Source organism: Delphinus delphis, chromosome 15 (assembly GCF_949987515.2).
Source record: "Delphinus delphis chromosome 15, mDelDel1.2, whole genome shotgun sequence".
NCBI lineage: Eukaryota > Metazoa > Chordata > Mammalia > Artiodactyla > Delphinidae > Delphinus > Delphinus delphis.
Window position 1 is genome coordinate 14,214,914 of NC_082697.1, and position 13,257 is coordinate 14,228,170.

Sequence of the window (13,257 nt, forward strand, 5' to 3'; positions counted from 1 at the left end):
GTGAGTAGGTGATTGCTTTCTGGCTGCCCGCGATGCGCAGGGCTCCGCAGCAGGCACCGAGGCTCCAGACCGAGACCCTGGTTGAGCGCAGGAGACACAACACCGAACGAGGGGAGTCTCGGCGTCGGGCCCCAGGGGTCTCCCGAGCAGCGGAAGCGCACAGCCATGGGCCCCGCAGACGGCACAGGAGGACCTGCCCCCGACCGCCTCCCCGCCCCCGACACCGCCCGCTCTCGGCCCTCAGCGGCTTCCGGCAGAACCGCCCCCCCGCGGCGACGCTTGGCCTCGCACTTCCGGCAGGAGGATCCGGGCCTGGAGCTTCCGCGGCCGAGGTGAGTGGCCGCGCGGCGGCCCTTCTGCGCCCTCCCGGGGTCGGGGGGTGGACCCGGGCGGGACTGGGAGCGGGATCCCGGCTTGGCAACGCGCGCCGCGGCTCGGGGCCCCCCGGGGAGCTCGTTATCCCGGGCCTCAGTGTCCCGGTCGTAGAGGGGTCCGGGCCTCCGAGCGCCCGCGACGTGGTCCAGGCGGGCATCACGCGGCCCCGGCCCTGCCCTTGGAGAGGCCGCGTCCCGCGGTGGGGTGGGAGTCGGGGATGGGCAGTGAGCACGTGGACAAACAAGGAAACGTCAGGTAGTGGGAGGTGCCAGGAGGCTTAGGAGGGCTCCCCCTCGCCCAGGACGTTCAGCCAGGCACAGGTCTGTGGAGTGTACCGGGCAGAAGGAACAGCAAATGCAGAGAAAGACACAGGCTTGATGTGTTGGACAAACGAGGGGCCAGCGTGGCGGGTGGGCGGGAGGGAAGATGAGGTTGCAGATATGGGCAGAGGCCAGAGGCTGGAAGGCCTTCCTCTTGGGCCTGCTGAGGAGTCAGGGTTAGCCCCAGAGGGCCTGGTCTGCTTTCTGTGCTCAGACCACCTCTGGGGCTGATGGGTGGACTCCAGGCTGTAGCGGGGGAGAGGAAGCAGGGACGCCAGTTAGGAGCCTCCTTGACTTTGAGAAGGTGCTCCGCGTGGGCTGGGGTGGGCATGGGGACTTTCTGTAGGTGGGGGACCTGGACTGGCTCGTTGAAGGAACGGTAGGATTTGAACGGTGGAGGGAAGGCATGACAGTGTTGGAGCAGGAACCCCACTGGAAGCCAGAAGGTGCAAGAAGTCGATTCACAGGAGGGTGCAGACTGCCCTGGCATGGGAGCCCTGGGGGAACCACAGGGAGGGAGTGCCAGGAGAAAGCTCCCTTAGTGCCAACACGCCCCGTGGTTGCCTGTGGGACATCAGCAGTCGATCTCAACAGGGAGCAGTTTTGCCCCCAGGTAACAGTTGGCGACACCTGGAGACATTTTTGGTTGTCACAGCTTGGGATGAGGGGGAAGGGATGCTACAGGCACCTAGTGCGCAGAGACCAGGGATCCAGTGCACAGGACAGGCCTTCTCCCAACAAAGAATTATCTGGCCCCAAATATCAATAATGCCAAAGTTGGGAAACATTGGTATAGAGGAAAGAGCATAGGCCTGAAGTTCTGTTAGATGTAGGTTTGGTGCCCCCGTGCTGCACTCTCTGGCTGGGGGAGAGGAGTCTGACTGTGAGGGCTGCAGGCAGAAGCAGAGAGGACCGTATAGGAGGCCAGTGCATTGTGTAGGGCAGGGAGCATGGTGACTTGGATGTAGTGGTGGAAGTCAGGAGATGGGACCTTATTGGGGATATTTTTTCAAGATAGAGGAGACAGTATTTGCTGATTGAATGTGGACCGAGGGAAAGAGAGGAGTCAAGGGTGAGAACAAGATTTCTGGCCTGAGTTACCAGGTGATGGTGCCCCTGGCTGAGGTGGGAAGAGGAGGTTTGGACAGAGGGTGGATTACTCCTGGAAAACAGGAGGCAGCCCTGGACAGGCTATGTGTGAGACACCTGATGTTAGATATTCAACCGAAAAGGACAAGGAGGCAGTTGGATATTCTTGTGGAGTTGAGGAGGTCGGAGAGAGGGATCCACACTGGGGAGATGTAAGCTCACATGTCAAGGAATGGGACCACAGGAGATCACCTAGCACAGCGGTTCTCAACCCACTGGATACAACACCTTCTTTTGAACGACAGATATTTTGGTAACAACTCCCCTTATTATCCGCAAAGGAAATTTATGGTTAATGAAAATGGCCTACACATAATTTTTTTTAAAAAAAATTGACGATCCCCTAACCATAATATAAAAGGGAAATAAAAGGAAAATAATTGATGATAAAATGTTTCAATATGTGAGTTCCTGGGCCCTGCGGTACTAGAAACTACGAAGAAGCAGTGGGCGCTCTCACCTCTGGTAGAGCCTCTGGGGGTATGAGAGCCACAGTGCAGGTGGCTGCAGCCATGTCGCGTTGGCAGCTTGAAAACCATGCCTGCTGTGTCTGCAGATGAGGTCGTTTTTCCAGACTGGGAACTCGTGGTACCGTTTTATCAAAAACAGTTCAGTCTCCCCTCAGTGTACATGGTATAGGTATTATTGGACATTTTAGTGCCTAGGAGACCCATGGAAAATTTATTTTGTGTTACATGTGAAACAGAGTTGGGTTGTAAGTTCAGGGAATTATAAATAGATCTTTCACCTCTGTGGATGTTGAAGTCATGCAGGGTGCCGAACAGTTCTTAGTTATGTGGACTGTCCTCCCATATTCCCGACTCACTAAAAGCTAGGAGAACCTCCCCAAAACAGCACAGGTTTCCAGAGTTTCCTGAAGAGAGCCACAGCCTAGGGTGTCCTCTGGGCAAAACCTTGTGCCAGCTCCCAGTTTGCCTTGGGGGAGGAGACACGGTAAGCCAGGTTCCAGAGTATAGAACTGAATGTGATTTCTCCTTTTAGAAAGGACCAGGGGTGGGGGAGGTAAGGTATGTCTGATCGGATGGTTCTAGGAAGGCTTCCAGAAGGAGGTGGCATTTCAGCAGGGGGGGAGTGTCTCAGAGGAGGAGATGAGGCAGCAGGTGGGTCACACTGGCCCCGGGCACGCCTGGTCTCCCCGAGCCTGCGAGCCTGCGTGCTCTGGACACTCATTAGGCTCGGCTGGATTGATAGGAAGGCAGGGAGTGGTTCCCTCTGGCGAGACCCTCAGGCAGGCACTGCCTCCATGGGAGTGGTTGTTAGAGGCTAGGGCATGGGAGGTGTGGCTTTTCCGGTTTGGTTTTTGTTTGGTTTTGGTTTTTTTTTTTTGGTCATGAATTTATTTTTCTGGTAAAGGATGTAAACTGTGGCATATAGACTTAGCTCAAATTCTGACTGACTGGTAGTCCACGCCCTAGTACTGACCAGTTCGTTTTCAACGCCTTAAAGCCCAGATCCATCTTCTGAAAATCACATGCCCTTTCTTGCATCGAGCCATCAAACCATACAGGGAACGCACAGTGTGCCAGGTGGGTGTAAGCTGACATGGGCACTGTGGCTCCGGTGTGCTCGGAGTGCACAGCCCCTTGGGGGACACAGCCTCACACAAACACGATGAAGGAAAAGTAGGGGAGCCGTGGGAGCAGCCTGTATCTCAGGGGTCCCATGGGGGGGGCGGTGCTCCCTGAGGAAATGCCATTTGAGCTGAAGATAAGTAGGATCTGCTGAGGAAGGAATGAACGGTGGGCAGAGAGTTCAGCTCCCTGGGGCAGCAGGAAAGAGCCCGATGGGTTTGGGAAAAGGAAAGCCCTGTGGCAGGACGAGGACACCAAGAGTCCGGCAGGGCGGAGCAGGCCTTCGTAGCCAGGGAAGGGTTTGGGTCTTTATCGTAGGAGCCTGGGAGCTACTGAGGGGATGCAGTCTTCTCTGACATGATCAGATTTACATTTTTAAAAGGTCACTTTGGTGGAAATCCATGGAGAACCGCTTGAAGTGACAGGAGAGTGGACGTGACAGGGAGCTGTGCGTCCTGCGGTCCTGTCCACTTCGCTCCACTCCCCGCGGGCCAGGGCTGGGGAGGACACGTGGGGTAGCCCTCCCCCTGCCAGAGCCACCGGAACGGCCTTTTCCTCTTTCTAGCCTCAGCCCTGGGGTCCGGCGAGTCGTGTACGCAGTTGATCATGGAGAGGGTCGGCTCGGGCCACCAGCCCCTTAGGTGAGAACAGAGTCTAGGGCTCAGGGGACGCTTCCCGATCATGGAGGCAGCCAGAGCGCCAGCCAGGAGACACGCTTGTTGAAAGTCGTGGGTCCAGCTCGACTGGCCCTTCCTGCGGGCCCTGCGGGCATCTTCAGGAGAGGTCCGCCCCCACTGACCAGAGCCGGGGAGCTGCAGCTTCCACGGATGGGGAGGTGGGCCCTCGACGTGGCCTTTGTGTGGAGGGCGGTGTTGACTCTGGGGCTGGTCCTTCTCTACTACTGCTTCTCCATCGGCATCACCTTCTACAACAAGTGGCTGACCAAGGTAAGGCGGGGGCCTCGCCCGCCCGGCCGGGTAGGAGATGGCTGTGGCCAGGGCTACAGCGCCCCCAGTATTTAACAGCAGGGAGGCACGGGCTTCAACCAGTCACACTGGAAGCCACTCACACCAGTGACGCGACAGGGCCATACCAGGGATTCCCCTTAAATATTGGGATGGAGGGGAAATCAGGAGAGGGGGAGACACGCAGGATGAGCTGGGGAGCCGTGGGGTTCCTCAGGCCCCTTGTACGCTGCGGCGCCCTCGTGAGCTGCTGAAGCAGCGCCCCGCCACCAGGTAGAGGCGAGGCGGGAGGCGGGAGGGAGGCGGGAGGCGGGAGGCGGGAGGCGGGGGCTGGCAGCAGGCAGTAACAGCACCGCCGTCTGTGCTCTGTGCTTGGGCTCCATACAGAGCTTCCACTTCCCCCTCTTCATGACCATGCTGCACCTGGCTGTGATCTTCCTGTTCTCTGCCCTGTCCAGGGCCCTGGTTCAGTGCTCCAGCCACAGGGCCCGCGTGGTGCTGAGCTGGACCGACTACCTCAGAAGAGTGGCTCCCACAGGTACGTGCCCGCGGGCTGGTCCGGGGAGGGCCCTGGAGGCAGGAGGGAGCTCGGGAAGCCAGAGGCCCGGACCAGAAGGAAGGAAGCCTCTGTGGCTTGAAGCTTAGGGTCTCCCAGCCGCACTGCGGGGCGGGGATGGGGGGGGCCGTGCAGCAGTGGCCGGTCGTTCCCGCGCCCTTGAACACACACACCGAGCAGGTCCCAAGGCCTGGACACAGTAGTGAGCAGGGCACAGGGTGCCTGCCCTCGGGCGGCAGAGGGGGCGCCTGGGGGCCACGGGGCACAGGGGAGGATTTCCGGAGCAGGGGCTGAGTGGGCTGAGACCCGGAGGGGGAGCTGACAGGAGGCACTCGTGTGCCTGGGTGAGGTTGCTGTGTGGGTAGGTCTGAGAGGGAACTGAAAGTGTCTCGAGAGGCTGAGGACTCCGCATTGGTAAGAGGAAGGGGGAGAAAGGCGAACCGAGAAGGTGGCCGGGCCAGATCCTGGAGGGCCAGGTCCTCCGAGAGGAGTGTGTGTTTCATCCTGAGGGAGGCGGGAGCCACTCTGCAGAGTTTCCAGTCGGGGAGCGTCAGGGTCCGACTAACACCCCTCCCTCCTCAGGGGGATGTTCCAAGTATTCAGCAAGTGGGAGCCGCAGTGGCTGCAGCCAGTCAGGTGGAGGATTGCCGCCCCCTCCTCTTTTGGGGGGGCCAGGAGTTAACCCTTCAATTGCTGGGTAGAAAGGAAGGCAGGGAGGACCCCAGAGAAAGGCAGGCCTACAGGCCAAGGCAGGGGGCATTCGGGCGCCTCACGGAGAAGTGTGCTCACTGCGGGCACACCCGTACGGGCCTGCCCTGGCTGCGTGTCCGGTGGGGCCCGTGTCTCTGCAGCACTGGCAACGGCGCTTGACGTGGGCTTGTCCAACTGGAGCTTCCTCTACATCACCGTCTCACTGTGAGTACCGGCCATGCCCAGCACCGCCCTGGGGGCTCTCTGTCCAGCACCGTGTCTGTGTGCCCGGCCGACGGGCCAGCCATCACACTGCCCTCTGGGACCCAACCCCCTTGCTCTTTCCGCGCCTCCCTGGCACCCAGCAGCTCACCTGGAAGTCGCCAGCCTCTGCAGTGAGCCAGGCATGGAGGGGGTGTCGTGCCTCCCTGCCAGGTGGCCTGGGGAAGCCGGGGGTTCAGACGGAATGGTGACAGGGCAGCCGAGAAAGGGGCACAGAGGGGCAGGCGGAACAGTTACTTTCTTATCTCAGATTTTGCGCTTCAGCGAGCACAGCCTCTGCCTTCTCTCTTTCTCCCCTTCTCTCCTTCCCGCCTCATCCTGGTCTGCACTGAGGGGTCGGTGAATAACAGGACTCAGGAAGCTCAGTTTCTCCCTGGTGATAAGCAGAGGCCTCTTAGGCATAGATTGCTTCCGATTAAAGGTCAGGCATCAGCCCAGATGACTCAGGCCGCCTTACTTTGGTCTTTGTATCCAGATTGCCCTGCTGCCCTCAGGGAAGTCAGGGGTCTCCCCCTGACCCTTTGCAGCCCACTGATTGTGCTGTGGGTCCGCGCCCCCAGCTGCAGCGGTGTGTCATGGGTGACTTCCCCTCGCAGGTACACGATGACCAAATCCTCGGCTGTCCTCTTCATCCTGATCTTCTCTCTGATCTTCAAGCTGGAGGAGCTGGTGAGGCCCCAGCTTTTCTTGTGTTCCTCCTACCCCCACAGATGCTAAGAATAACAAGGGGAACCTGAGCAGTGGCTTGTCACTGCGTGTGACCGAGGAGATAAGGCCAGCCCAGGTGGCGCTAACTCGCTGAGGAAAGACCTAGACACAGGGTGCTACTGAGAATATTTAGAAACCGGTATGGCAGGAGCGGTGACCAAAGGAGACAGGGTTCAAGGGGCAGCAGGTCCTGCGGGCTTCCCGCTGTACAGCAAGAGCCCTTTGCTCCCTGGGTCCGGGGGGGCCACTGGGGCCACGTGGGGACCTAGGACAGCTTTAGGGAAGCACTACCGTGTTTCAGGATCTCGGTACATGCTGGCTGGATGTCAGCCCTGCTACACCGACGGGCAGGGGCTGTCCAGGACCCCAGGGTGGGGCAGGTAGAAGGGTGTCCCGCCCCAGGGGCAGCCAAGGTGGCTGCTGGCCCCCAAACTCTGGGTGTGAACTTGAGACCCCCAAGGTGGTTGCAACTGCTCCCCATCCTTCCAGCGTGCGGCGCTGGTCCTGGTGGTTCTTCTCATCGCTGGGGGCCTCTTCATGTTCACCTACAAGTCCACACAGTTCAACGCTGAGGGCTTTGCCTTGGTGCTGGGCGCCTCGTTCATCGGGGGTATTCGCTGGACACTCACGCAGATGCTCCTGCAGAAGGCGGAACTTGGTGAGTGCGGGGCCTCGGCGCCAGGCGGGGTGGAGGCGGGCCAGGCCTCATGGCTCACCCGTGTCCCTTTCTGCAGGGCTCCAGAACCCCATCGACACCATGTTCCACCTGCAGCCGCTCATGTTTCTGGGGCTCTTCCCTCTCTTTGCCGTATTTGAAGGTACGTGGGGTCGTCCACCTCGGGGGCACCTCAGTGCAGCAAAGCTCCCATCCCCACCTCAAGCCTGTCACTGTGGTAGCTGCAGAGGTTACGGAGATCAGAGATGGTGGTCCCTTCCCTAGCAGTGCCTGGTTTGGGGGCTGGACAGACACTTAAACCAAATGGCTGGAATCCAGCACATAAATGCTACGTAGAAAGCGCGTGTAGAATAAATACACCAGGCGGTGATGACGGTGAATGCAGACAGCCCTAAAGGTATGCCAGGGCTGTTCTGATCCATTTAAGCCTATTAACTCCTTTAATACTCCCCCAAAGCCTGTGTGCCAGTGCTGTTACTGCCCCATCGTGCAGATGAAAGAAGCTGAGGCAGAGAGAAGTAGAGAGAGCCTTGCCCAAGGTCCCGTGGCTCATAAACGCACCTGAATTTGGATCCAGCAGCTGGCTCCGGCGTCCTTCCTCTTAACCATGATGCGTTCTTTCTTTTAGAAGGAGCACAGGGTCATGAATTGCTCCAGGATGGTGGGCTGGAAAGGCAGGTCAAGGCTTCCCAGGCAGTGCATTTTGGAGAATGAATGGGATTTTGACAGCCTGATGGGGGCGGGCGTCCCAGGAAGGGGGAACAGTAGGTTCAGACGTGGGGAGACGTGTCGGGGATTGGCCTTGGCCGAGTGCACAATTCTGGGGCAAGGGAGAGGGGGAGGGGAGAGGGCGGCACACAGGAGCCCAGGCAGGTGAGCAGCATCTCCCAGAGCAGAGGCAGGATGATGTGTCTAGGCTGGGGGCTGGGGGACGGGGAGGCAGGGGGCCCACCGCCTTCCTTTCCCCAGTGTTTTGGAACGAGTCTTCGTCCCCTATCTGTTTATCCTTCCTCTCTGAGTGCCTTCTGTCCTCGGGGTTATTACAGAGAATTCCGTCCCACGTCCATTTAAGTTCCAAGCAGTGAAGTGTCTCAGACCTCTCGGAGAAAATTATTCTTCCCTTTTAAAATCTCTCTCCATTCCTTCCTTATGCCCCCTTCACCAAACGCCACACTCTCCCTCCCTTCCTGGGTGTTCACACCATTCCCCGGCTCTGCAAACCCCCACCCGAGAGCCCCTGCTGGTCATCACTTAGCAGAGCTGCAGGGATTTAGCTCCTTTAATCTTTTCTGGTAAATTAATCCCCCAAGCGCCTTCATTACTTATGTTGCTCTTCCCCGAATTCCCTTCAATTTGCCAGCGCCTTTGCCGTACTGCTGAGCCCAGCACCAGACAAGATGTCCTACCTCGGGAGGCTGTTTCCCCAGGGGGACTGTCACTCTGCATTTCTTTGGTGCTTCCCCCCCCAAATCTCACAGGACTCGGCCAGTCTCCTGCTCCCACAGGTGTCCATTTGCTGAGTCGGGGGTTCAGCTTCACGCCTGCTTCTATACCAGGGGCCTTTCCTGCAGGGAAAGGAACCATTCTCTCAGATGGGCAGTGTCGGAGGGCCAAGGGTCCTCTGGAAGTCTAAGCGCAACTTGGTGCGTGGAGGCGTGTGTGGGTGTCTCTGGAACAAGGGGCCGTGGTTTTGTCAGGTCTTTGTACGCGTGTGTGTTTACTTTTTGAGAACTGTTCATCAAATTATATTCTCCGGTCTAGTCCCAACCCTTTCATTTAATCAGTGGGGGAACTGTGGTCCAGAAAGGGGGCATGTCTTGACTAAATCCCACCGCTTTGTAACTAAATGGAGAAGGTTTGTACAGATAGAGTTTCATCCCTGTTTAGAGGTGACCCACCTGAAATTAAGGTACTCCTCCAGTGGCCCAGGACATTGACAGTCCTCATGTGATGGGCTGTCCCGTCTCTCTTTGGCCCACTGGGTATCACAGCTGCCAAGGCCACATGAAGTCACCCTCCCCCACCCCTCCTCCCCCAAAGACGGGTAGGTACATGACGTATGAAGGAGCAAGGCACTTCTGCCCGATTTCCTCTGCAGTGCCAGCCCCCTCTACTCTAGCCCAGAGGCTCAGAAGCCTCCCCATCACTCCCTATAAGGATCTCTGGCTTGTGTTGCCCCGGGGCTTCCCTGGTTTCCCCAAGTCTCAGGCCACCTCCGTGGGATTCTCTGACACCTTCCGTCCTTGTGCTCAGGGCCTCAGACAGGCAGCAGGTGCAGTGAGTGTGCAGTGCAGCAGAGGCAAAGCTCACCCGGCTGCTGGGTAGGGTGAGACCGCCCAGGCAGGCACACCCAGGACATGGCCTCCCGCTCTCTCCTCCCATTGCTTCCAGGTCTCCATTTGTCCACATCTGAGAAAATCTTCCGTTTCCAGGACACAGGGCTGCTCCTGCGGGTACTTGGGAGCCTCTTCCTTGGCGGGATTCTCGCCTTTGGTTTGGGCTTCTCTGAGTTCCTCCTGGTCTCCAGAACCTCCAGCCTCACTCTCTCCATTGCTGGCATTTTTAAGGTACAGTCTTGGAGGTGACTCCAGCCCTGTCTTAGAGGGGAGACCCCTGAGGGTGTCCCAGCTCCTACATCCCAGAGCCCTGCAGAGAAGAGACGGAAGTGCCTAGTTAGGGTGCTGCGCACTCTGCTGTCACCTGCACTCCTTCCATCACCATGGCCCTGTGAGGTGGGGATGCACATCCCTGCTTCACAGATGGGGAAACAGACATGAAGAGCTGCTCGTACCCAAGGATATACAGCTAGGAGGTAGCCGAGTGGGATTCAAAGCCAGGTCTGACTCCACTAGTCCTGGGTTGCATTTACGGTTTACCAAGAATGCCAGCTCTGGTCATTTGGCAGTGACCTGGAGCCAGGATTGAGAAGCCCCCAGTCAGACTCATTAGTGTAGAGTTCTGTGATTGATTGGTAATGTCTGCCATGGGCACAGTAAGGGATGGTTTTATCACGCATGCCTTGCGTTCGCCAATCCTGCCTTTACTGCTGTCCAGCAGCACCCCTACCCTCTCCTCTCATCACTTCTCCCCTTCCTTCCCCCACCCTCTCTCACTCCTTCCTGCTCAGGGCCATGGACCAGGCAGCCACTGATACTGGAGCAGTGTTGCCTAAAGCCAGAAGTATAGGGTTCCCCGAGGGTCTTGCCAACCAAATGATGAGGCGTAAGCTGTGCTTCTCAGAATGCATCATCTGACAGGTCCCATTTGCAGTCAGTGTGTACGAAAAACCCCGTGACCAGTGTGTGTCCTGTAGAGCCCAGTGTGACTTCATTCCCCTGTGGCAGCAGAGGCTCCCCATCCGCAGGTGCCTTCTGGAAGGGCAGCTTCCTCCACTCCTGTGGGCACGGCTGTGGGCTTGCTACCCTGTGCTCCCAGCCTGCATTTGTTTGCTAGTCCTGACAGCCCTGTGAAAAGCACCTCCTCCTGCTGCATCTCAGTAACACAAAGGGGGAAAAAGCGTCACAGGCTGGTTCGCTGAGCTTGGGGAGGCTTCTGCCTTTGCCTTGCAGGCCAGCCTGCCCAGGCCCCGGGAGTTTTGGCAGGTCTGGCTCTACCCTGTGGGTGTGCCCGGGGCCCCTGCCCTCCACCTCCTCCTCCTGAGCACGTCCCCTTCCTGCAGGAAGTCTGCACTTTGCTGTTGGCAGCTCATCTGCTGGGCGATCAGATCAGTCTCTTGAACTGGCTGGGCTTCGCCCTCTGCCTCTCGGGAATATCCCTGCACATCGCCCTCAAAGCCCTGCATTCCAGAGGTAACCAGAGCCCGTCTCCTGATGACGTTCTCCCCGTGACTCTTAGCCCCACAGGCTCCCCTCCACTAGCCCTGCCAGGAAGAGGCAGGTGGCTCTTGACTCCCCAAAGCAGTTGCAGTGTGGTCTGCACAGTTCAGCTGCCTCTGCACCGGCTGTCCCTCTCATTGAGGACGTTTGCCTGGGATTCGCCACCGCCACTCCTCCGAGAAGTCACAGGGACCGTCTCCAGGGGGTGGGCGGGGGCCTGGGGGCCTCAGCACATGCTCATGTCAGGCCACACCAAGAAAACCGGTACTGGGTCTGTAACTGGGCTGCCTCTGTCCTCAGGTGACAGCGGCCCTAAGCCCGTGAAGGGGCTGGGCTCCAGCCCCGACCTGGAGCTGCTGCTCCAGACCAGCCAGCCGGAGGAAGAGGACAACGAGGAGGAGGAGGGGCGCTTTGTGGCCCAGGGGCAGCAGTGATCAGCTTGGCAAACAGCTTGGAAGCAGGCCGCTCCCCAGCCTTCACACCTGTCGGCAGCTCGGGGACCCGGGCGGCCCCTCCCAGCCGCTGGGGAGCAGCAGCCCGGGGTCTCCCAGGCTGGCCTCGAGAGCACGTGACCACATGGTGGGCCAGGGCAGGGAGTTGGTCAAACGGGTGAGCACCAGGCCAGCCTCAGACCTGGCCGGAGCGGGGCCCAAGCGGTGCTGGCGTCACAGGCTCTGAGAGCCAAGGTGGTGATTTCAGAGGTATAACGGGTTTGGACTGTGGGCCAGTTAGGAACGGGAGATGGAGAAGATGGGGCCTCATCGCCTGGAGAGCATCTTTTCTCAGAGAGCAGATCTATTTATAGTTTGGAAATAAAGGGTTTACGGTCCGCCGGCCACCTTGTGTTGCCTGGAGGTATGGGGGCAGGCAGGGAGGCGTGGGCCTGACCTCTCCCCTCCTTTCCCTGCCTGGGGCCTTCCTGGGGAGACTGGTCATACTCCAGGCCTCCCATGTCTCTCGCGCTGCTGTTTGAGCCCCAGTGCCCTCTCTTAGGGCCCCACCACACCTGCAGGCAGGAAAAAATAGGTACCGAGTTTCATATCCTGGGGACTTTAATGCTTTCACAGCCTGATTTGAATATTGACTCTGTGACTTACTAGCTGTGTGACCTTAAGCAAATTATTAACCTCTCTGTACCACGGTTTTTTCATCTGTAAAGTGGGGATAATAATTATCTCAGAGTTGTTCTGAGGGTCAAGTCAATATTGGTAACAGATTAAATGTCATTTAAGTATGTATTTTGAAATTTCTTTAACAGCCACAGGACCGAGACCCTAAACGAGCGGCCGTGCTAGGATTCACGGCCAGGACTGTATGCCTACGTGCTTGTCCATGGACCATACACAGAAGGGTTATGGGCCTCTGGGACCTGGGCCTTCTGCTCACCTACCTTGGGCAAGTCGCACCACCCCTCTAGACTGCAGTCCTCTTTATAAAATGGAGAGGGAGGAGGTGAGATGCCAGTTCTGATGTGCGATGGTTCTGAGGCCTGGTCTGCTCCTGTGAGCTGTTCCCCTGCCTTGTGAGAGCTGCTGGCCAGTGGTCCTTCCGGGCACAAGTGCTTTTAGGCACTCACAGCAGGTGGCGCCATTGCACCATGCTTCGGCTCCTGAAACTGCCCGACCTGCCGCCACTATCCAAACTCAGGCAGGGGTCGTGGGAGGAGGACCCACCCTGGTGTCTTCCGGTAGAGAGACTAGGAAGGGACTTGTTGTGAATTGTTCTAATCAGATCAGAGCCACACCAGCCCAGTCCATCAAGCCTAGGAGAGCGTTCATACTTTAGAAGTGGGTCAGCAAACTTTCTCTGTAAAGGGCCAGATAGTAAATATTTTCCATCTGGGGGCCATATGGTCCCTGTCGCAGCTGCTCAGGTCTGCTGTTGTAGCAGGAAAGCAGCCACAGACAGAGATACAGAAGCAAAAGGGCATGGCTGCGTTCCAGTGGAAGCTGCTTATAAAACCAGGGATCAGCTTGTCGGCTGGAGTTTGCCAGCCCCTGCTGTGGAGGAGTCCTTAAGAATGACTGAGTCCCACTCTCCGTCTTACGGCTAGGGAAACTGAGGCCCAGGAGGGCGCAGTGACTAGCCTGAGGTCTCCAGAGCCTCTG

At 58.2% G+C, this 13,257-nt stretch overlaps 1 protein-coding gene across 3 annotated transcripts; it reads left to right on the forward strand.

Moving 5' to 3' along the window:
• Nucleotides 1-278: 278 nt before the first annotated feature.
• On the forward strand, nt 279-12,383 carry SLC35C2 (solute carrier family 35 member C2). 3 transcript variants are annotated; one of them, XM_060030701.1, is made up of 11 exons: nt 279-332; nt 3,312-3,391; nt 4,002-4,383; nt 4,789-4,939; nt 5,809-5,872; nt 6,526-6,598; nt 7,127-7,295; nt 7,372-7,455; nt 9,705-9,880; nt 10,993-11,122; nt 11,450-12,383. In XM_060030701.1, the coding sequence occupies exons 3-11, from the start codon at nt 4,264-4,266 to the stop codon at nt 11,581-11,583; spliced, it is 1,101 nt and encodes a 366-aa protein (XP_059886684.1). In that variant the 5' UTR covers nt 279-332; nt 3,312-3,391; nt 4,002-4,263; the 3' UTR covers nt 11,584-12,383. The 3 variants fall into 3 exon arrangements, with proteins under 3 accessions (XP_059886684.1, XP_059886683.1, XP_059886682.1); XM_060030700.1 differs by lacking the exon at nt 3,312-3,391 and having other exon boundaries at nt 287-332; XM_060030699.1 differs by lacking the exon at nt 279-332 and having other exon boundaries at nt 2,800-3,391.
• The last annotated feature ends 874 nt before the right edge of the window (nt 12,384-13,257 follow it).